Source organism: Lolium rigidum, chromosome 2 (assembly GCF_022539505.1).
Source record: "Lolium rigidum isolate FL_2022 chromosome 2, APGP_CSIRO_Lrig_0.1, whole genome shotgun sequence".
NCBI classification, from domain to species: Eukaryota; Viridiplantae; Streptophyta; class Magnoliopsida; order Poales; family Poaceae; genus Lolium; species Lolium rigidum.
This window is the reverse complement of record NC_061509.1, coordinates 123289883-123313499: the sequence shown is the minus strand read 5'-3', so window position 1 is coordinate 123313499 and position 23617 is coordinate 123289883. Positions and strand designations below refer to the sequence as shown.

The following is a 23617-nucleotide window of genomic DNA, read 5'->3' as shown; positions in this document are numbered from 1 at the left end:
AGAGTTGACGGCCACATGACCCAGCAACCACATGAACTCACAGAAGGCTATAAAGAGTTGACGGCCACATCACCCAGCAACCACATATCCACCCCAATCAACAGCAGCATCAGCACGTAATAAGAATGTTCAGGAAATTCATCATTCATCTAGTTAATCTCACATTCATACAGATCAATAACAGCAAATCACATGTGGAAACTGACAAAAAGTTGACTGAAAACATACATAACCTTCAAAGTGGCAGCTAAGATATTACAATATGATCGTTCCTACTGAGCTCTGAAAACAGAGACATTTTTGGAAATTAATTAACAGTACCAAAGTAGCAGCAGATTATTCTTTACTATCGGGTGCTAGTAAGAGCATTGCACTCAGATAGATAACAGCCCATCAAAGGTATACTCAGAGCAACAAAAAGGTGAATTGTCAAACCAACACAAAATGGCAGCACAGCACCATAAGATTAATCCTATGGTCAGTGATCTTAGCCGATAAGCATTTTGTTATCCTCCAAGAAACTGTAGGTGGGGACCTCCAGGTTGTAGGGTGCTGGGCCCTTCCTGATTCTACCTGAGATGTCGTAGTGTGAGCCATGGCATGGGCAGAACCAGCCACCGAAATCCCCAGAGTTGGGAAGGGGAATGCAGCCCAAGTGAGTGCAGACACCAATGACAACAAGCCACTCAGGGTTCTTGACACGCACTGCATCCTCCTGTGGGTCACGTAGAGATGCAACATCAACACTGTTGGCCAGCTTCACATCATCTTCTGTCCTGCGCCTGATGAAAACTGGCTTGCCCCGCCACTTCACAGTCACAGTGGTACCAGGCTCAATACTTGACAGGTCAACCTCAAGGGAAGCGAGGGCAAGCACATCCTTACTTGCTGACATACTCAGGACGAACTTTAAGACGAGCAGACGTAACAAGGATGCGTAGACAAATCTCCCACCACTCAACACAAAGTAGGCAAAGGCGCGCTTGCTGGGGTCACCAGGCGGGTACCTCTGATGGTTATACTCATCATAGACAATTTTTGCACTGGGATTCTTCAGAGCTGCCGTAGTTGCAGGGACCTCAGCCAAGCCTACATCCTGGTTCCTTGGAACAAGAGTTTCAGCCGAAAAGCCTGTACAAGAAAGCAAATAGGTGACTTATTTGAAATATAAAATAAACAAGAACCCAATATAAGAATAGCAATAGCATTTATTATGTCTCTGTAAAACTAACTTGTTACGTTAGAAAGAAGTACAGGCAAGACTGGACCAGGCCGCATGAAATATCCATGTCAACCAACATAAATAAAATGGAAGTTGCATTTCAGAATTCTCAAAAAAGATCACTGAATTACAAGCACCTGTTTTTACATGATTAATCCAACATTATGATGGCAACTGTTCATTGTATGACATCTCCTATTCACTATATGTCGTGTACAACTGCATTCGTTCTGATCTGGAGCATTGCGAACAAGAAATAACACTAAATGATTAAATGTCCTCCTACCCAGGTTTTAAATAATAAGCTAATGTAATACATCCAAACACTGCTGCAGCTCACTAGACTTCAACAGCAACATACATAGTAAAATAAACATTGTTACTTATAATAACAGAGAATATGACACTGTATTTTGTCATTTGTGAAACATTTCAGAAATGGTTGGAAAAAGGTATTGGCAGAAGTTTTACAGCAAGCTAACTACATATTACAAAAACATTATTCTAATAAATGGTCAGACTTAAAGAGGTTGCATCCTATCCAATAATTCAGACAGCAGCAATTAAGGAGTTCGTTCGCAATAAGAAAGAAATTAAGATGAAAACATGCCATCAGTAAAGAGAACTGTCTTACTTGATACCAAAGACAGAATCAGTAGACAATATATTCTGGCTATAAATTATCAATTTCATAACATGAAAAGAACACAGTGGTTTCAGAAGAGAAACATCCAGCACAAAAAAAAATAGAGTTGACCAAACAAACATCCAAAAACATAAATCATACACTAACTTTCTAGTGGGGAAGTAGAGAGAGAACAAGAATACCTAGAACGGTCACACTAATATGATGTATGTGGCCAGAAGGAAATTTGAAAACAATGTTCATATAAGATATGTATGCAGAGAACGGTAGTATAGAGACATCCAAAAGGTCCTTGCTGGCGGTAGCACTTGTAACATTTATATTAATATAAGAGTCGGTTGAAATTATCAACTGGCGACAACGAGCCACATTTAAATTAACTTTGCTTGAGCAGTGTTACTGCAAAGAATTTTTTCACGAATTTCAGGCACATGTTACCACATACCAATCCTACCACTTCCAAGATTTATTTTTATACTTGAGAATTAAAAAGCCATGCTATTGAATTTTCCACAGCAATGATGAAAAGAAGAAATTTCTGTCAAAATGGGCATAAGGCATCCAGAGAACTGACAGAATTTTATACCAGCGAATAACTTTAAGAAGAAGAAACTTCCGTCAAAATGGACACAGAAGGTCCAGAGAACTGACGGGATTTCATATCAGAGAAGAATTTAATGATATCAGAAAGAAATTGACACAAAAAAATAGCTGTATCAATCCAATTAGATCGATCCGGACATCAGCCATCACAAAGAAGAGATGAGAACTTGTTGGCACGCCAACAAGACACCACAATAATCCAAAGCATAACTTGAATAATCTAAATAGTAAGAAGCTTAATATCCAACCCCGCCGCAAGAAGTAGATTCTAATTCAGGGCCACATAAGGTAATCGCGCATGAAGTAGTCAGAGAAAGATGAATGATGGCCTGGAACATGTAAAGAATCCGCCTCGCGAGATGAGATATCGGCCAGTAGAAAGCCATCGAGAACCCTAGGAAGAGGGGTGGGATCCCCACGACCCGAATCGAATCTACCTAGATCGGATGGAGAAATGGACGGAAAGAGGGAGGGGAGAAGACGGAAGTATACCTCTGGCGGCGGCACAGAAGGGGGATTGGACGGCGAAGCACGGCTTTTGGTCGCGGGAGGAGTCATCGCCGAGGAGGCCGCCGGCGAGGGGGCTCCTGCCGGTGGAGGCGGCCGCGGCGGGGCGCCATGCGAGGTGGGAGGAGATGCGTCGGCCTGCGACCCTGAGCATGGTGACGGTAGGCGACGCCGCCTGGCCTTGGTCGTCTCCTCTCCGGCTCTCCGGGGGATCGGGTGGTCGGGTTTGGTGGAGAGGGCGAGATCGATTCCAGCCAAGAGACGACGACACAACACAAGGAGGAGAGAGAAAAGAGAGGAAGTGGCGTACGGAACTAGGCCTACAACATGGTGGCCTTTACCTGGATTCGGCGGCCCATTACTGCTTCCGTTTCCCTCCCTTCTCCGGCAGGGTAAACCCTATTTATGGCCCGTTGGAGCATTCCACTCGTGTCTACCATGCAGCGTCCAGCCCAGTCGGATTTTGGGCCCAAAAAAAGGGTCATTTAACTCCTAGCCGTGACCCCAATAAAAAAATCAAATTTTGAATTTGATTAAAAAATAATAATATATCGTTCGGCGATTGCATACATAGTTCGGCCATAATTTTCTTTAAGAAAAACTAAATCTAATGGCGGCCACGGCCGAGGCCTAGGTGCTGGTACATCGCAGCCGCGTAGTCCTCCTCCTCGTCGTCATCGGATTCCTCCTCGACAGGCAAGTGTCGCCGTCGTCCTCCAGGTCGATGAACAAATTGAGGCGGTGTGCGCACTTGGACTCCTCACGATGGTGGTCCGATGTCGACCTCTTCTCGAGGAACTCGTTCGTCTCCTCGAACGAGGCCCGCTCGGCGATTCGCTAGCCCGGAACTCTTCCGGGTCCTCCCACCTTCATCTGAAGGCGAGCAGATGCGAAGGACATTGACGCGGTGCGGAAGGCAACGATGAAGATGACCAGTTCGCAGCCGCTGACTCCACTGGCCCATGATGATCGGCCGATTCGCGTGATTTCTTCCCGCCAACTTGCGTCCATCCGACACCCCCACTAGCCCCCCCCCCCCTAGGTTGGGTTCGGCTTGGGGTGCCGCATCAGTTGTTGGGCCCCATCGGCGCCAAAATGAAACTGCGGGGGCCAGCTGGACGCGGAATTTTGCGACGGTACCCCCAGCCATTGCGGGGGGGCCTAAAGGCCCCCAAATGGATATGTCCTTAGCGGGAGGGAATACGCCCCGCCTGCTAATGGGACGACATGGGCATGATACGTCCCAAACGTATCTATAATATTTGATGCTCCATGCTTGTTTTACATCAATTCGTATATGTTTTGCTTACACTTCATTGCACTTTTACATGATTTCCGGCACTAACCTATTAACAAGATGACACAGTGTCGGTTCCCTGTTTTCTGTTGTTTTTGTATTTTTCAGAAAAGTTGTACATGAAATATTCTTGGAATTGGACGAAACAAAAGCCGAAGTCAATATTTTCCCGAAACGAAGACAGAGTCCAGAGGGGGGGTCGAAGAGGCGCCACAGGGCGGCCAGACCACCCCATGGCGCGGCCTGGGTGTGGCCCTCACCTAGGGGTGGTGTGGGCCCCCCAGGCACCCCACCGACCTAAATCCTCCGCCTACTTATACATCTTCTCGGGAAAACCCTGGACACCCGAGCCTCCATCCACGAAAAGTTATGTCACGGCCGCCATCGCAGAACCCATCTCGGGGGGTTCTGAAGCTCTTCTCGGCACCCTGTCGGAGGGGAAAATCATCGCCGAAGGCATCTACATCGCCATGCCCGCATCCACATTGCTTAATGCGATAATATGTTTCTTGCAAATTATTACTGAAAGGGGTCCGGACAATAACCGGAAGGTGGATTATTAGTCATAGACGCAGTTGGATTACGGTCTATGTATTATGTTGTAATGCCCAATCAAATCTCATACTAATCATCTTGTCATGTATGGTCGATATTCTATCAATTGCCCAGTTGTAATTTGTTCATCCAACATGCTATTTATCTTTATGGAGAGACACCTCTAGTGAACTGTGAATCCCGGTCTGTTTCCTTTACACTGATACAATCATCTTGTTCTGTTTACTTACTGCAATTCTTATTCTCTTTAATTACTGCAAACATCTCTTTCCACTCGATACGTCTAATCCTTTGTGTTCAGCAAACCGGTGAGATTGAAAACCTCACTGTAAGTTGGGGCAAAGTATTTTGCTTGTGTTGTGTGCAGCTTCCACGTTGTTGCTGACGTCGGTAGTGCGTCTTGCCACTAGTCAGCTAGCAACACCTTCAGAAGTCACTCTTTTCTCCTACTGATTGATTAAACCTTGGCTTCGTACTGAGCGAAAATTTGTTGTTGTGCTCATCACACCTTCCTCTTGGGGTTTCCCAACCGCTTCCACAAAAACACTCAGCAAGATTGTCTGACGCCATCGCCGGAGCACCATTAGGGCATGGACTCGCGACCCATTAGCACCAATTTCTTCCGGTTTTGGGAACGTGGTAGAAGGTTCTAGGTGGTTCTTTTCCCTTTTTCGGTTGACTCGGTATTTTCTAGTTTGCTTCGTTTTCCTATTTTTATTTTATTTTTCTATTTCTTCTTTTTAGATTGGATTTTATAACATTTTTAAAATTTTGAACATTTCTGAAATATGAACATTTTTATATATGAACAAATTTATTGTAATTTTCTAATTTTTTGAACACATTTTTTGAATGATTTTTTACCTTTTTAAAAAAACTTTCTTTGAATATTTTTTAAAAAAATTTAGTTTGAATATTTTTCAAATATGAACAAATTTTGCTAAAACCCTGGAGTTTTTCAAATATGAAAAATAGTCAAATAAAAAGAGAAAAAGAGAAATCTAGAGAAAAGTCTTTTACTCAGCCAGCCCACCAGGGAACATACCTAGGGAGCTCTGTGTGCGTTCGATTATCCCGCACGCACTAGAGAGATATATAAGTGCTCCCCTCTGGCAGTCCGACACGGTGACATATGGGACAACACAATGTGTGTTTTTGGTTGCGTGCACCCCGCCCAATCAGTGAACCAGGTGCACTCGTATGGCTGATATGGACGCGTTTGGTAGCTCACACGGTGGTAGGTAGGGACTATGGGGTGAGAAAGATTCATTTTTCATGGGCAAACGAGCAATGGATGTCAAAAAGCATGGGCCGACACGAACCTCAAAGCATCTTAAAGGCCTCTCGGCTAAACTCCACACCTATGGCCGAATCAGCTGTTTCTCCGGGAGCAGGCCCATTCGGGAAGAAAATATGTGGAGATTCTCCTTGATTTTAGTGTCGGGCTTTTGGGCCCTCACATGGCATGCAGGACGCGGCCACAACTAAACACACACCCCAACTTCCTTTCTTGGCCCACCACATACAGTGCGAGCAACTAAACAAACCAACAACACAATTCTTTTGCCTCGGTTCGAACGGGCCAAGCTCCACTGGGCTAAAAATGTGCGTTGTTTTGGAGCCTCCCTACACATTCCCAGGCAACCAATCACGACCTATACTACCTCAGCACATCTTCGCATATCCAATATAACCATATGGATGGCAAGATTCAAGCATATGATATCTTCAAAATTGCTCATCTTAAACTTGCACTACATTTCTTGTTTCTTCATAGTGTTGATGTCTTGAAGATACACGTGAGAGCTCACTCCAAATTCTTCTTCAAGACATACTTGTCACTTGATCTTCTTCATTTTCTTCTTCTTGCAACCTTGAAGCCAACATATGGTTCAAGCATTGCCTATGGACAAATCCTACAAATATAATTCAATGCAAATATTAGTCAATAGGGATTTCATTAATTACCAAGACCACACATGGTGGCTCCATGCAGTTTCACCGTGGGCCGGGCCTAGGTCATAGATTTACGCCCAATAGCTAGGGAGGGCCTAGGTTTGCAATTTGGAAATTTAACAAGGCATGGCCTGAGGCTCGACGAGCTTTGGCATGTTTGGGCTAGGCATGTGCCGCACACTTAGGTTCCACGGCCATGCTGACTCGGGCTTGGGCCGAGGTATTTAGCGTTGGGCTTTTTGTCACTCGGTCCGAGAAATACCTAGGTATATCCTTAAGGAAGAAGCGAGACTTTTATATCCCCTGCCCCCGCCCGCCGCGCACACACACACACACACACATCATATGGTTGTTGCAGGCTCGCAAGACTGGTAATTTGGTGTGAATTACACCGAACATTCTTGCTAGGATAAAAGGGGGAGATTCGGTCGGTTGAGCCTAGGGGGTGGGTGATACGTCTCAAACGTATCTATAATTTCTTCTGTTCCATGCTTGTTTTATGACAATACTCACATGTTTTATATACACTTTATATCATTTTGATGCATTTTCCGGCACTAACCTATTAACAAGATGCCGAAGCGCCATTTCATGTTTTCTGCTGTTTTTGGTTTCAGAAATCCTACACAGGAAATATTCTCGAAATTGGACGAAACAAAAGCCCACGGTCTTATTTCCCACGGAGCCTTCCAGAAGTCCGAAGAGGAGACGAAGAGGGGCGACGAGGCGGCCACACCCTAGGGGGCGCGGCCCCACCCCTGGCCGCGCCGCCTTATGGGGTGGGCCCCTCGAGCGTCCCCGACTCGCGCCCTTCGCCTATATAATCTCTCCGTCGCGAAAACCCTAGTACCGAGAGCCACGATACGAGAAAAGTTACTAAGACGCCGCCACCGTCAACCCCATCTCGGGGGTTCTGAAGATCACCTCCGGCACCCTGCCGGAGAGGGGAATCATCACCGGAGGGCTCTACATCACCATGCCCGCCTCCGGACTGATGCGTGAGTAGTTCATCCTTGGACTATGGGTCCATAGCAGTAGCTAGATGATTGTCTTCTCCTCTTGTGCTATCATGTTTAGATCTTGTGAGCTGCCTATCATGATCAAGATCATCAATTTGTAATGCTACATGTTGTGTTTGTTGGGATCCGATGGATATGGAATACTATGTCAAGTTGATTATTGATCTATCATATATGTGTTGTTTATGATCTTGCATGCTCTCCGTTGCTAGTAGAGGCTCTGGCCAAGTAGATACTTGTAACCCCAAGAGGGAGTATTTATGCTCGATAGTGGGTTCATGTCTCCATTGAATCTGGGGGAGTGACAACAACCCCTAAGGTTGTGGATGTGTTGTTGCCACTAGGGATAAAACATCAATGCTTTGTCTAAGGATATTTGTATTGTTTACATTACGCACAGTACTTAATGCAATTGTCCGTTGTTTGCAACTTAATACTGGAAGGGGTGCGGATGCTAACCCGAAGGTGGACTTTTTAGGCATAGATGCATGCTGGATAGCGGTCTATGTTCTTTGTCGTAATGCCCTAAGTAAATCTCATATTAGTCATCATGATATGTTTGTGCATTGTTATGCCCTCTCTATTTTTCAATTGCCCAACTGTAATTTGTTCACCCAACATGCTATTTATCTTATTGGAGAGACACCACTAGTGAACTGTGGACCCCGGTCCATTCTTTTACATCTGAAATACAACCTATCGCAATCATTGTTCTCTGTTGTTCTTTGCAAACAAACATCATTCTCCACACCATACGTTTAATCCTTTGTTTACGACAAGCCGGTGAGATTGACAACCTCACTATTAAGTTGGGGCAAAGTATTTTGATTGTGTTGTGCAGGTTCCACGTTGGCGCCGGAATCCCTGGTGTTGCGCCGCACTACACTCCTTCACCAACAACCTTCACGTGGCCTTCATCTCCTACTGGTTCGAGTTCGATAAACCTTGGTTTCTTACCGAGGGAAACTTGCTGTTGTACGCATCACACCTTCCTCTTGCGGTTCCCAACGGACGTGTGCTTCACGCGTCATCAAGCTAAATTTCTAGCGCCGTTGTCGGGGAACGAAGAAAAATTACACCACAAAGATTTTCAACTCCCACGTCAACAGCTAATTTCTGGCACCGTTGCCGGGGAGATCAAGACACGCTGCAAGGGGAGTCTCTCACATCCAATCTCTTTACTTTGTTTATTGTCTTGATTTACTTTATTTTATTTCTGTCTTGTTTGCTTTCTTTATATCAAAAACACAAAAAAATTAGTTACTTGTTTTACTTTACTTAATTTAGTTTGCTTTACTTATTTTTATTATTGCTAAAATGAGTAATCCTCAGATATGTACGCAACTTTCATTCAATTTGAGCTTCTTCATCTGAGCATGTTAAGTGCCTCGAAAAAATTCGTCTTTACGGACTGTTCTGTTTTGACAGATTCTGCCTTTTATTTCACATTGCCTCCTTTACTGTGTTTGAGTGGATTTCTTTGCTCCATTAACTTTCGGTAGCCTTGGGTAATGTCCGGAAGTGTTGGGAATGATTGTGTCCTCTCCGAACATGTGAATTTTTGATTATGCACTAACTCTCTAATGAGATTGTTTTGAGTTTGGTGTGGAGGAAGTTTTCAAGGATCAAGAGAGGAGGATGATATAATACGATCAAGAAGAGTGAAAAGTCTAAGCTTGGGGATGCCCCCGTGGTTCATCCTTGCATTTTTCAAGAAGACTCAAGCATCTAAGCTTGGGGATGCCGAAGGCATCCCCTTCTTCATCAACAACTTATCATGTCACCTCTAGTGAAACTATATTTTTATTCCGTCACATCTTATGTGCTTTACTTGGAGCGTCTGTATGCTTTTATTTTTGTTTGTGCTTGAATAAATTCGGATCCTAGCATTCATTGTATGGGAGAAAGACACGCTCCGCTTTTGCATATTGAACACTGGTGTTCTTAGTTTTACTTTTAATGTTCATGGCGAAGGTTGAAAACTGCTTCATTTATTGCTATTTGGTTGGAAACAGAAAATGCTTCATGTGGTAATTGGTATATTGTCTTGGAAAATTTGATACTTGGCAATTGTTTTGAGCTCTCAAATAGATCATGTTTAAGCTCTTGCATCATGTAGTTTGAACCTATTAGTGGAGAATTACTGCAGAGCTTGTTGAAATTTGGTTTGCATGATTGGTCTCTCTAAAGTCTAGATATTTTCTGGTAAAAGTGTTTGAACAACAAGGAAGACAGTGTAGAGTCTTATAATGCTTGCAATATGTTCTTATGTAAGTTTTGATGTACCGGTTCATACTTGTGTTTGCTTCAAACAACCTTGCTAGCCAAAGCCTTGTACTGAGAGGGAATGCTTCTCGTGCATCCAAAACCTTGAGCCAAAACTTATGCCATTTATGTCCACCATAACTACCTACTATGTGGTATTTCTCTGCCATTGCAAAGTAAATTGCTTGCGTGCTACCTTTAAAAATTTCATTCCTTGTCTTTGCAATACATAGCTCATGGGAAAGTAGCCTAAAAACTATTGTGGTAAAGAATATGTCGCTTATGTATCTTATTTCTTATAAGTTGCTTGTTGAGCGGTAACCATGTTTCTGGGGACGCCATCAATCTGTTACACCTTTGTTGAATATCATGTGAGTTGCTATGCATGTTCGTCTTGTCTGAAGTAAGGGAGATTTGCCATGAGTTGAATGGTTTGAGTATGAATATTGTTAGAGAAGAACATTGGGCCGCCAACCAAAGCCATGTATCATGGTGGAAGTTTCATCTTGGACATTAATCCTCAAATCTCTTATGAGAATATTATCTGTTGTTGAATGCTTAAGCATTAAAGAGGAGTCCATTATCTGTTTTCTATGTTGTCCCGGTATGGATGTCCTCAAGTTGAGATCTATCAAAATCGAGAAATCAAATGCGATTTATCTCCATGGACCTTTGTACAGGTGGCATAGAGGTACCCCTGTGACACTTGGTTGAAACATATGTAATGCAATGATAATCCATGGAAATCCGAGCTAATTAGGACAAGGTGCGAGCACTATTGGTATTCGATGCATGAGGCTTGCAACTTATAGGATGTTTTATGCATAACACATATGAATTATTACTACCGTTGACAAAATTGTTTCCAGGTTTTCAAAATAAAAAAGCTCTAGCACATGAGTCATCCCTGCTTCCCTCTGCGAAGGGCCTTTCTTTTACTTTATGTTGAGTCAGTTTACCTACTTCTTTCTATCTTAGAAGCAAACACTTGTGTCAACTGTGTGCATTGATTCTTACATACTTGCTTATTTGCATTCATCATATTACTTTGTGTTGACTATTATCCATGAGATATACATGTTGAAGTTGAAAGCAACTGCTGAAACTTATCTTCCTTTGTGTTGCTTCAAAACCTTCTATTAAGAATCTATTGCTTTATGAGTTAACTCTTATGCAAGACTTATTGATGCTTGTCTTGAAAGTACTATTCATGAAAAGTCTTTGCTATATGATTCAGTTGTTTAGTCATTATCTTTACCATTGCTTTGAATCACTTCATTCATCTCATATGCTTTACAATAGTATTGATCAAGATTATGATAGTAGCATGTCACTTCAGAAATTATCCTTGTTATCGTTTACCTACTCGAGGGCGAGTAGGAACTAAGCTTGGGGATGCTTGATACGTCTCAAACGTACCTATAATTTCTTATGTTCCATGCTAGTTTTATGACAATACTCACATGTTTTATATACACTTTATATCATTTTGATGCATTTTCCGGCACTAACCTATTAACAAGATGCTTGAAGCGCCGGTTCTCGTTTTTCTGCTGTTTTTGGTTTCAGAAATCCTACACAAGAAATATTCTCGGAATTGGACGAAACAAAAGCCCACGGTCTTATTTTCCACGGAGCCTTCCAGAAGTCCGAAGAGGAGACGAAGAGGGGCGACGAGGCGGCCACACCCTAGGGGGGCGCGACCCCACCCTGGTCGCGCCGCCTTATGGGGTGGGCCCCTCGAGCGTCCCCCGACTCTGCCCCTTCGCCTATATAATCTCTCCGTCGCGAAAACCCTAGTACCGAGAGCCACGATACGAGAAAAGTTACTGAGACGCCGCCGCTGTGATGGCGTGCAGTCGACACGTCCGTTGGGAACCCCAAGAGGAAGGTGTGATGCGCACAGCAGTAAGTTTCCCTCAGTAAGAAACCAAGGTTATCGAACCAGTAGGAGTCAAGGAACACGTGAAGGTTGTTGGTGAAGGAGTGTAGTGCGGCGCAACACCAGGGATTCCGGCGCCAACGTGGAACCTGCACAACACAATCAAAGTACTTTGCCCCAACGTAACAGTGAGGTTGTCAATCTCACCGGCTTGCTGTAAACAAAGGATTAGATGTATAGTGAGGATTATGATGGTTGCTTGCGAAGAACAGTAACGAACAATTGTAGTAGATTGTATTTCAGATGTAAAGAATTGGACCGGGGTCCACAGTTCACTAGTGGTGTCTCTCCCATAAGATAAATAGCATGTTGGGTGAACAAATTACAGTTGGGCAATTGACAAATAAAGAAGGCATAACAATGCACATACATATATCATGATGAGTACTATGAGATTTAATCGGGGCATTACGACAAAGTACATAGACCGCTATCCAGCATGCATCTATGCCTAAAAAGTCCACTTTCAGGTTATCATCCGAACCCCTTCCAGTATTAAGTTGCAAACAACAGACAATTGAATTAAGTATGGTGCGTAATGTAATCAACACAAATATCCTTAGAGAAAACATTGATGTTTTATCCCTAGTGGCAACAGCACATCCATAACCTTAGAGGTTGCTGTCACTCCCCCAGATTCAATGGAGGCATGAACCCACTATCGAGCATAAATACTCCCTCTTGGAGTTACAAGTATCAACTTGGCCAGAGCCTCTACTAGCAACGGAGAGCATGCAAGAACATAAACAACATATATGATAGATTGATAATCAACTTGACATAGTATTCAGTATTCATCGGATCCCAACAAACACAACATATAACATTACAAATAGATGATCTTGATCATGATAGGCAGCTCACAAGATCTAACATGATAACACAATGAGGAGAAGACAACCATCTAGCTACTGCTATGGACCCGTAGTCCAGGGGTAAACTACTCACGCATCGATCCGGAGGCGATCATGGCGATGAAGAGCCCTCCGGGAGATGATTCCCCTCTCTGGCAGGGTGCCGGAGGCGATCTCCTGAATCCCCCGAGATGGGATTGGCGGCGGCGGCTCTCTGGAAGGTATTCCGTATCGTGGCTCTCGGTACTGGGGGTTTCGCGACGAAGACCTTAAGTAGGCGGAAGGGCGGAGTCGGGGGTGTCATGAGGACCCACACGCTAGGGCCGTGCGGCCAGGACCTGGGCCGCGCCGCCCTAGTGTGGCGTCGCCTCGTGGCCCCACTTCGTATCTCCCTCGGTCTTCTGGAAGCTTCGTGGAAAAATAAGACCCTGGGCGTTGATTTCGTCCAATTCCGAGAATATTTCCTTTGTAGGATTTCTGAAACCAAAAACAGCGAGAACAACAGCAATCGGCTCTTCGGCATCTCGTCAATAGGTTTGTGCCGGAAAATGCATAATAATGACATATAATGTGTATAAAACATGTGAGTATCATCAATAAAGTAGCATGGAACATAAGAAATTATAGATACGTTTGGGACGTATCAAGCATCCCCAAGCTTAGTTCCTACTCGCCCTCGAGTAGGTAAACGATAACAAAGATAATTTCTGAAGTGACATGCTATCATAATCTTGATCAATAATATTGTAAAGCATATGAGATGAATGCAGCGATTCGAAGCAATGGCAAAGATAATGAGTAAACAAATGAATCATATAGCAAAGACTTTTCATGAATAATACTTTCAAGACAAGCATCAATAAGACTTGCATAAGAGTTACTCATAAAGCAATAAATTCTTAGTAGAAAGCTTTGAAGCAACACAAAGGAAGATATAAGTTTCAGCGGTTGCTTTCAACTTCAACATATATATCTCATGGATAATTGTCAACACAAAGTAATATAACAAGTGCAATAAGTAAACATGTAAGAATCAATGCACACAGTTGATACAAGTGTTTGCTTCTAAGATAGAAAGAAGTAGGTAAACTGACTCAACAATAAAGTAGAAGAATGGCCCTTCGCAGAGGGAAGCATGGATTACTATATTTGTGCTAGAGCTTTTCATTTTGAAAACAAGAAACAATTTTGTCAACGGTAGTAATAAATCATATGTGTTATGTATAAGACATCCTATAAGTTGCAAGCCTCATGCATAGTATACCAATAGTGCTCGCACCTTGTCCTAATTAGCTTGGATTAACATGGATTATCATTGCATAGCATATGTTTCAACCAAGTGTCACAAAGGGGTACCTCTATGCCGCTTCGTACAAAGGTCTAAGGAGAAAGCTCGCATTGGATTTCTCGCTTTTGATTATTCTCAACTTAGACATCCATACCGGGACAACATAGACAACGGATAATGGACTCCTCTTTAATGCATAAGCATTCAACAACAGATTAAAATTCTCATAAGAGATTGACGATTAATTGTCCAAACTGAAACTTCCACCATGAATCATGGCTTTAGTTAGCGGCCCAATGTTCTTCTCTAACAATATGCATACTCAAACCATTTGATCATGAAAATCGCCCTTACTTCAGACAAGACGAACATGCATTGCAACTCACATGATATTCAACAAAGGTGTAATAGTTGATGGCGTCCCCAGAAACATGGTTACCGCTCAACAAGCAACTTATTAAGAAATAAGACACATAAGTACATATTCTTCACCACAATAGTTTTTAAGGCTATTTTCCCATGAGCTATATATTGCAAAGACAAAGGATAGAAATTTTAAAGGTAGCACTCAAGTAATATACTTTGGAATGGCAGAGAAATACCATGTAGTAGGTAGGTATGGTGGACACAATTGGCATGGTTTTTGGGTCAAGGATTTGGATGCACGAGAAGAATTCCTCTCAATACAAGGCTAGGCTAGCAAGGTTGTTTGAAACAAACTCAAGTATAAAACGGTGCAGCAAGACTCACATATGAACATATTGTAAGTATTATAAGACTTTACATCGTCTCCTTGTTGTTCAAACACCTTAACCAGAAAATATCTAGACTCTAGAGACCAATCATGCAAACCAAATTTTAACAAGCTCTATGTAGTTCTTCATTAATGGGTGCAAAGCACATGATGCAAGAGCTTAAACATGATCTATATGAGCACAAAAATTGCCAAGTATCAAATTATTCAAGACATTATACCATTTTACCACATGCAGCATTTTCTGTTTCCAACCATATAACAATGAATGAAGTAGTTCAACTTTCGCAATGAACATTAAGAATAAAGCTAAGAACATATGTGTTCATACGAAACAGCGGAGCGTCTCTCTCTCTCCCAAACAAAGAATGCTAGGATACGATTTTATTCAAACAAAAACAAAAACAAAAACAAACAGACGCTCCAAGTAAAGCACATAAGATGTGACGGAATAAAAATATAGTTTCAGTAGAGGTGACCTGATAAGTTGTCGATGAAGAAGGGATGCCTTGGGCATCCCCAAGCTTAGATGCTTGAGTCTTCTTAAAATATGCAGGGATGAACCACTGGGGCATCCCCAAGCTTAGACTTTTCACTCTTCTTGATCATATTGTATCATCCTCCTCTCTTGACCCTTGAAAACTTCCTCCACACCAAACTCGAAACAAACTCATTAGAGGGTTAGTGCATAATTGAAAATTCATATATTCAGAGGTGACATAATCATTCTTAACACTTCTGGACATTGCACAAAGCTACTGAAAGTTAATGGAACAAAGAAATCCATCAATCATAGCAAAACAGGCAATGCGAAATAAAAGGCAGAATCTGTCAAAACAGAACAGTCCGTAAAGACGAATTTTTTAGAGGCACCAGACTTGCTCAGATGAAAATGCCCAAATTGAATGAAAGTTGCGTACATATCTGAGGATCACGCACGTAAATTGGCATATTTTTATAAATTTTCTACAGCAGGGGTGGCTCAATTTCGTGACAGCAAGAAATCTGTTCCTGCGCAGTAATCCAAATCTAGTATTGACTTTACTATCAAAGACTTTACTTGGCACAACAATGCAATAAAATAAAGATAAGGAGAGGTTGCTACAGTAGTAAAAACTTCCAAGACTCAAATATAAAACAAAAGTGCAGAAGTAAAATAATGGGTTGTCTCCCATAAGCGTTTTCTTTAACGCCTTTCAGCCTAGGCGCGAAAGTGTGAATCAAGTAACATCAAGAGATGAAGCATCAACATCATAATTTGTTCTAATAATAGAACCATAAGGTAACTTCATTCTCTTTCTAGGGAAGTGTTCCATACCTTTCTTGAGAGGAAATTGATATTTAATATTACCTTCCTTCATATCAATGGTAGCACCAACGAGTTCGAAGAAAAGGTCTTCCCAATATAATGGGACAAGATGCATTGCATTCAATATCCAAGACAACAAAATCAACGGGGACAAGGTTATTGTTAACCATAATGCGAACATTATCAATCCTCCCCAAAGGTTTCTTTATAGCATTATCAGCAAGATTAACATCCAAATAACGAGTTTTTCAATGGTGGCAAGTCAAGCATATCATAAATTTTCTTAGGCATAACAGAAATACTTGCACCAAGATCACATAAAGCATTACAATCAAAATCATTGACCCTCATCTTAATGATGGGCTCCCAACCATCTTCTAACTTCCTAGGAATAGAAGTTTCAAGTTTTAGTTTCTCTTCTCTAGCTTTTATGAGAGCATTTGTAATATGTTTTGTAAAGGCCAAATTTATAGCACTAGCATTGGGACTTTTAGCAAGTTTTTGTAAGAACTTTATAACTTCAGAGATATGACAATCATCAAAATCTAAACCATTATGATCTACAACAATGGGATCATTGTCCCCAACATTTTAAAAAAATTCAGCAGTTTTATCACAAACGGTTTCAAGCAGTTTTAGCAGATTTCGGACAATTTTGCACGCTTTGCACTAGGAGTAGAAACATTGCCAACACCAATTATTTTACCATTGATAGTAGGAGGTGTAGCAACATGTGAAGCATTATCATTACTAGTGGTGGTAATAGTCCAAACTTTAGCTACATTATTCTCTTTAGCTAGTTTGTCGTTTTCTTCTCTTTCCCACCTAGCATGCAATTTAGCCATCAATCTAATATTTTCATTAATTCAAACTTGGATGGCATTTGCTGTAGTAACAATTTTATTATCATTATCCTTATTAGGCATAACTTTCAATTTTAAAAGATCAACATCAGAGGCAAGACTATCAACCTTAGAAGCAAGAATATCAATTTTATCAAGCTTTTCTTCAACAGATTTGTTAAAAGCAGTTTGTGTACTAATAAATTCTTTAAGCATGGCTTCAAGACCTGGGGGTACACTCCTATTATTGTTGTAAGAATTCCCATAAGAATTACCATAACTATTACCATTAGCAGAAGGATATGGCCTATAGTTGTTACCAGAATTATTCCTATAAGCATTGTTGTTGAAATTATTACTTTTAATGAAGTTCACATCAACATGTTATTCTTGGGAAACCAATGAAGCTAAAGGAACATTATTAGGATCAACATTAGATCTACCATTCACAAGCATAGACATAATAGCATCAATCTTATCACTCAAGGAGGAGGTTTCTTCAACAGAATTTACCTTCTTACCTTGTGGAGCTCTTTCCGTGTGCCATTCAGAGTAATTTATCATCATATCATCAAGAAGCTTTGTTGCCGCCCCCAAAGTAATGGACATAAAGGTACCTCCAGCAGCTGAATCCAATAAGTTCCGCGAAGAAAAATTCAATCCTGCATAAAAGGTTTGGATGATCATCCAAGTAGTCAGTCCATGGGTAAGGCAATTCTTTACCAAAGATTTCATTCTCTCCCATGCTTGAGCAACATGTTCATTATCTAATTGCTTAAAATTCATTATGCTACTTCTCAAAGATATAATTTTAGCGAGAGGATAATATCTACCAATAAAAGCATCTTTACATTTAGTCCACGAATCAATACTATTTCTAGGAAGAGATAGCAACCAATCATTAGCTCTTCCTCTTAAAGAGAAAGGAAACAATTTTAATTTTATAATGTCACCATCTACATCCTTATACTTTTGCATTTCACATAGTTCAACAAAATTATTAATATGGTGTTGACGTCAGAAACCCCCTGGCGGGCAGAGACGGGCAACACCGTAGAGCCGGGAACAACTAGGGCTGCGGCTGGCCCCAGTCCCTCAGAGCGACGGCCCGCAAAGCCTCCTGGTCGCACGCGCCGATGTTTATCACAAGGGCGTGCCACCTGACCTATACCTGGTCGGGAAGGTGTGGATGATGCCTCGCTTAGTTTCCTGCAGGGCACACACGTAAACGTTAAATACGAGCCTCGATCGGCTCTCGGGTTATCCCGTGAATCGGCTCAAAGAGCCGATCCACCCATGATTCAGACGAGGTGTCCGAATATATGGTGGTCCTGCTTGATCAAGGTAAAGCTAATGAGATCTACGACGATTTAGGGTTTTCACCACATAATCGGATCATCCTACTCCAGGTTGGGCCTCGCGCTCGCGCACGGTGATCGTAAGCCGATCCTAGACAGGGCCTAAAAACCAACACGAGGTTGATCCCCGGAACATCCTTTCTAGGGCTAGCAAACGTCACCCTACACGCCGCTGGATCCTCCACCCCTTTGTAAGGCCTAACTATTGCAGATATTAAACTAATCCTTGTAGAACAAGGAGCAATCGTAACGGATCAGATCTACTAAACTATGATCAAGCGGGGTGCCGCCCCTACACCTACAGATAGGTGTAAGGGCGGCTAGACATGCAAGGGTTGCACTACGAAAGCATGTAATATGAAGAACAATGCTAACCCTAACATGTCTAAGATAACTACGTTGCTCGCCATCAAAAAGGCTTCAGTACGAGCAACGCATGAACAACGTGGGCAGGCTTGTGCTGCCTAGATCGCAAGATGCGATCTAGGCAGCATGATGCTTACCGGTAGAAACCCTCGAGACGAAGGAGTTGGCGATGCGCCGAGATTTGTTTGTGGTTGAACGTTGGTTGTTGTTTATTCCATAAACCCTAGATACATATTTATAGTCCAGGGGACTTTCTAATGTGGGCGTGCACTAAACCGTGCACGAGATAAACTCTAACTTTTAATCTAGATACAATCTACCATAATTAAAGATACACGGGCAATCTAGCCCAAATTCCCCGTGCAAGGCCGCTTCAGAGATCTTCCACGTGTAATCTTCCAAGCCCATTCTGATCGCGGCCCACCTCCTGATTTAGCCAAAATCTGGTGATAACACATGCCCCCCTGGTTTTGGTAATGATAATTTCAAAACCACTCTGTTTTTCCTTCGAAGGGTCATGTCGTGGCAGAGCAGAACCGTCGCAGTATGTTTCATCATGACGACTTGCCTTCCCAACTTCTCTGCACGGTTTGACAGTTTTGGCACCACGCCCTCGAAAACTGTTCGAAAATTAAATCTCCATCCCCTTTATTTAACTGCATCGAACAGTTCTCCTCTTCGTCCTCCCCACATTAGTACTCCCAAAAACCCTTCGCGCACCATGTCCTCCTCTTCCTCCACCTCCTCGGAACTCTCCCTCGGGTCCTCCTCCTCCCGTGAGACGCCGCCGGACATTCGCGCACCGGAAGAATGGGACCCGGAAGACCACGCCTCCTCCATCCGGTCCGAGGACGATAAATCCTTGACCGGTGGGGAGAGCGACCTCCGCTTCCTCGCCGACGGGGAATCGGAGGAGGAGAGCGACGACGATCGCTTCTCCTGGGACGACTTCACCTCCTCCGAGGAGGCGAAGGAGGAGGAGGAGGAGGAGGACGAAGACAGCTCCTCCGACGAGCCGCCGGCCAAACGCCGCCACCTCTGGCCCGGGAACCTCAGCGACGTTGACAGCGACGACGACGCTGACGAAGAGGACGAAGACAACGAGGGTCCTGTCGGCGGCCGCTGGAGCAGCGATGACGAGCCGGTAGGGAGCAGCGCCGACAGTGGCGATGACGGCGACGACGACGACGAGGGCAGCAGCGGCCCCTAGATAGGATCTTAGCATAGGGCCAGCAGTAGCAGACGGGGCAATGTATCCCCTAGCATTGTCTTTTGAGAGCAATCAGCTCTTCTATGTAAGAAATCTGGTTTATCAATGAAGAAATTCCTCAATTTGATTTTGCCGATTCCCTTTATGATAATTTAGCCGATTGTCTTTCGTACTAGTTCTGCCGATTGCCAAACTGGTCAATGCCCAATAAGCCGATAGCATCGCATCGGTCTCTCACGATAAATTTCGAGATAGATCCATCCGGACCCAAACTCCTGGTCAAACAAGGCCAAGCCATAATCGTGTAAACCCTAGGCCTTTCGGACATTCTTCTCGCCGTATCCTTTCCTTCCGGATCCTCTTTGCCTTCGGAAGAGCCCTAGGACTCGTTGCTCGGATCAATTTAAACGCTGAAGCTGCCACTTCTGCAAGACAGGCATCACTTCGCAGGTGACGTTTTATAATCCTGCTCTGTTCTCTTTCAGCAACCATTGCTCAAAATCAAACTGAGATGCAAAGCCAACCGATTTTAGCAAAATCGGCTTTCCTATAGCAAAGGACCTCTCGTAGCAAGTTGCCCCCCGAGCCTCAGCCGGGGTGGAAATAATGATGAGGACCCGTAATTCAGGCAAACAGGCCTGGGCTCGACCATGTCCGAGAGTGCTATCGTGCGTGGCCAATCAATTGATCACCTTTCATCCGTTGACAGTTTATACAGCCGATCCAGCAGGCTAGTAATCTGGCGCTGAGTAGGTGCCCTCAACATAGTTCTGGGCTTGTCGCTGGATCGTCTTGCATACTGAAACTGATAATTTTGCAAGATCAGCACCATTCTTCAAGCAAGTTGTGATGCAGAGTTAGCCGATTCCAACGAAATCGGCTCCCCAGAACAGAGAACCTTCAAGGTGAGCTGCCCCTCGAGCCTCAATCGGGGCGAGAATAGCAGTGAGCCGACCACGTCGATCATCCTCGGTTTCCAACTCGTAATGCAATTTCAGGGCGAATCGCCCTCCCCCGAGCTTCTTCAGTTCAACCCTTGCGCCTTGCTGATCAGATCGGCTCATTATCTTCGGCAGGCTGCAGCAATCTTCCGGTGAAGATGTCCCCGCATTTCTGACGCCCTCCAACCCTGGGCGCAACATCCCCTGGAAGTGACAGTTTACTGAGTCAACACGTGACAGCCGATGGCTTCGTCATCGGCGGTTCTCCTGGTCTTGGAAGAGATATGCTCCCTTCGTTAGGCTCACCCCTACCCTGACTTGTACGTTTATGCTGCCCTTGCCGTTTAGTCAGGGTCTTAGAAGATGTCACGTTCCTCGCTGCTAACGCCGCCGATCTTGGAGACTTGCGAATGGGAACTAGGGGTCCTTGAAGGGAAGATCCACCCCCTGCTCCATTGATTCTTAAGTCGATGTCTGCACATCGGCTATGCTCGAAATTTTTTGAATTTTCGGCCGACTTGTGTATCGGCCCCCATACTCCAATACCCATCATCAAAGGATGAGACGCTTCTACTGCATATCCTCGTGTTTTATCCACTCGGGTGCCCCCCGGAGCCGATTCTGTCAAGAGAATTGATGGTGTCGGCTCTGTTGGATAACATGTTGAACCCAGGCAGAATGGACGTTGAGGATAATTTTGGCCGATCGCTAGAATCGGCCTCCCATTGCTTTCTCGGTGAAGGTTTTGTGATGTCCCTTCACAAATCTTTTGGGGCCGATCACAAGGATCGGTCTCGCCACGTTTATCCATCGACATTTGCTTTTGTTACACGGTCAGGCCGGTGGATAAAACCAGCCTAACCCCGTTCTTTGTCACGTCGATGCGCTCACAGTCGTCCAAATTGATACCTGAGAGCGGCTCTTGGCCTGATGTCTCCCAAATGTCCATGCCGGCTGTTGAAACCTCGACTGAATCATCTGCACGGACGACTTCTACTTCATCTCCATCCCACTCGTATCGGGCATTGGTGCATCGTGGATGGAATGCAACAGTTGGCGTGGATCCAATCCCTCCCTAGTAGGACAGCGTAGGTACTCTTGCTGTCGACGATAAAGAACGTCGTAGGGACAGTTTTTCTTCCTATGGTCAGATCCACATTCAGAACACCTTGCGCGTCAGATGCTTGTCCGTTGAAATCGCTCAGTGTTACGTTGGTCTTGATCAGATCCGAGCTGGAGCGTCCCAACCGACGCAACATGGAGTATGGCATAATGTTGACTGCCGCTCCGGTGTCTACCAACATCTTGTTGACAGGCTGCCCATTGATGTAGCCTCGCAAGTACAGGGCCTTCAGATGCCTGTAACTTCTTTCTTTTGGCTTCTCAAAGATGACCGGCCGTGGGCCGCAGTCTAATTGCGCCACAGGTGCTTCATACAATCTTGGAGCGCTAAACTCCGTTGGAAGAATGAAGACCATGTTTGTGCCAACCGATGTATCATCATCGGCTTTCCTCTCGCTTGGGGCGCCACTCTTTTCTTTGTGGCCGACCCTCTTCATCCAGGGTTCGCCGGATTTTGGCGGCCGGATCAGGCCGTGCCTTCCTTAGCGTGTGCAGGTACAATCTTTCAGCCTTCTTCCAACCCACGCGTACGCTGAACCCTTCGCTTTTGGGAACGGCTGAGCCCATCGGGGCACCACCCGGGCCGATGATATTTATCTTCTTCAGCATCATCCTCTAGTTCCTCGAGATCTTCCACCCGAGCGGACTCAGCGTGCTTGTTCCGAGGTGGGAGAGGCCCTAGACGCTCGAACACGGACACGATAGCGGCATCCTTCTTCCTTTGTTTGCATTATGGGCAGTTCTCGATTGTTGGCAATCGGCTCATTCCTGAGTCCCAGCAATGTTTGAAGAACGGACAGTCCCAGTGCCTATCCATGTTATCCTGCCCCCTTGACCTTCCTTCAGCGCGACGATTGTACCCGTCGTCGCTTCTATCATGCTGACGGTACCTCCTGACCTCTGCATCAGACCGACAATTCCTTTCATCATCTACGTCGTAGTGCCGACGTCGGTCGTGCTGCTGCTCATATTTGTGGAGGAGGTGCTCGGAGAGTGGACGCTGATACCGCACGCGTCTTATTCCCTCCCCTGTCAGATACCGCCTGTCATCATCTCGGGGCCGGTCGCGTGGATCGGCCTCCTCTTCATCGTTGCCACGGGAGTGGCTGCTTTCTGCTTCGTCTTTGCCATGGTGGCTTGCAAGCCCTGCCATGTTGACACCAAAGGAGAACTTTGGCTGGCCTATGGAGTGGCTGAGATCCACCATGTTGACGCCAGGCGACGGACTTGAGTCTCTATCGAGCTTGATATCGTGCGGCCGGGTCTTCTCAGAGGAGCCGATGAGTTCGGCTTCGAGGGTTGCCTTGATCTCGTCATGTTTCCTTTTGAGCTCCTCGGGCAGATCCTCGTACTTCAGCGACCTGGTGCGTTCTTCTGACGGGGCGGACAGATCCACTCCATCGAGTGCGCCTTCAGGTGTGAAACCCTTCCACTTGACGCCATGGGAGCGGGTTCGGTGGAAGGAGCCGATGAGTTCGGCTTCGAGGACTGCCTTGATTTCGTCATGTTTCTTCTTGAGCTCATCAGGCAGATCCTCGTACGTGACCGGAGTGTCTTCCGC

The 23617-nt window shown here is 44.4% G+C and overlaps 1 protein-coding gene across 1 annotated transcript; it reads right to left on the bottom strand.

The window, feature by feature from the left end:
* Positions 1-202: 202 nt before the first annotated feature.
* Positions 203-3236, bottom strand: LOC124692304 (cytochrome b-c1 complex subunit Rieske, mitochondrial-like). Its single transcript, XM_047225643.1, has 2 exons — positions 2964-3236; positions 203-1131 (listed from the first exon to the last, which is right to left on the bottom strand). Exons 1-2 carry the CDS (start codon positions 3130-3132, stop codon positions 488-490), a joined length of 813 nt encoding a protein of 270 aa, XP_047081599.1. The 5' UTR covers positions 3133-3236; the 3' UTR covers positions 203-487.
* Between the last annotated feature and the right edge of the window lie 20381 nt (positions 3237-23617).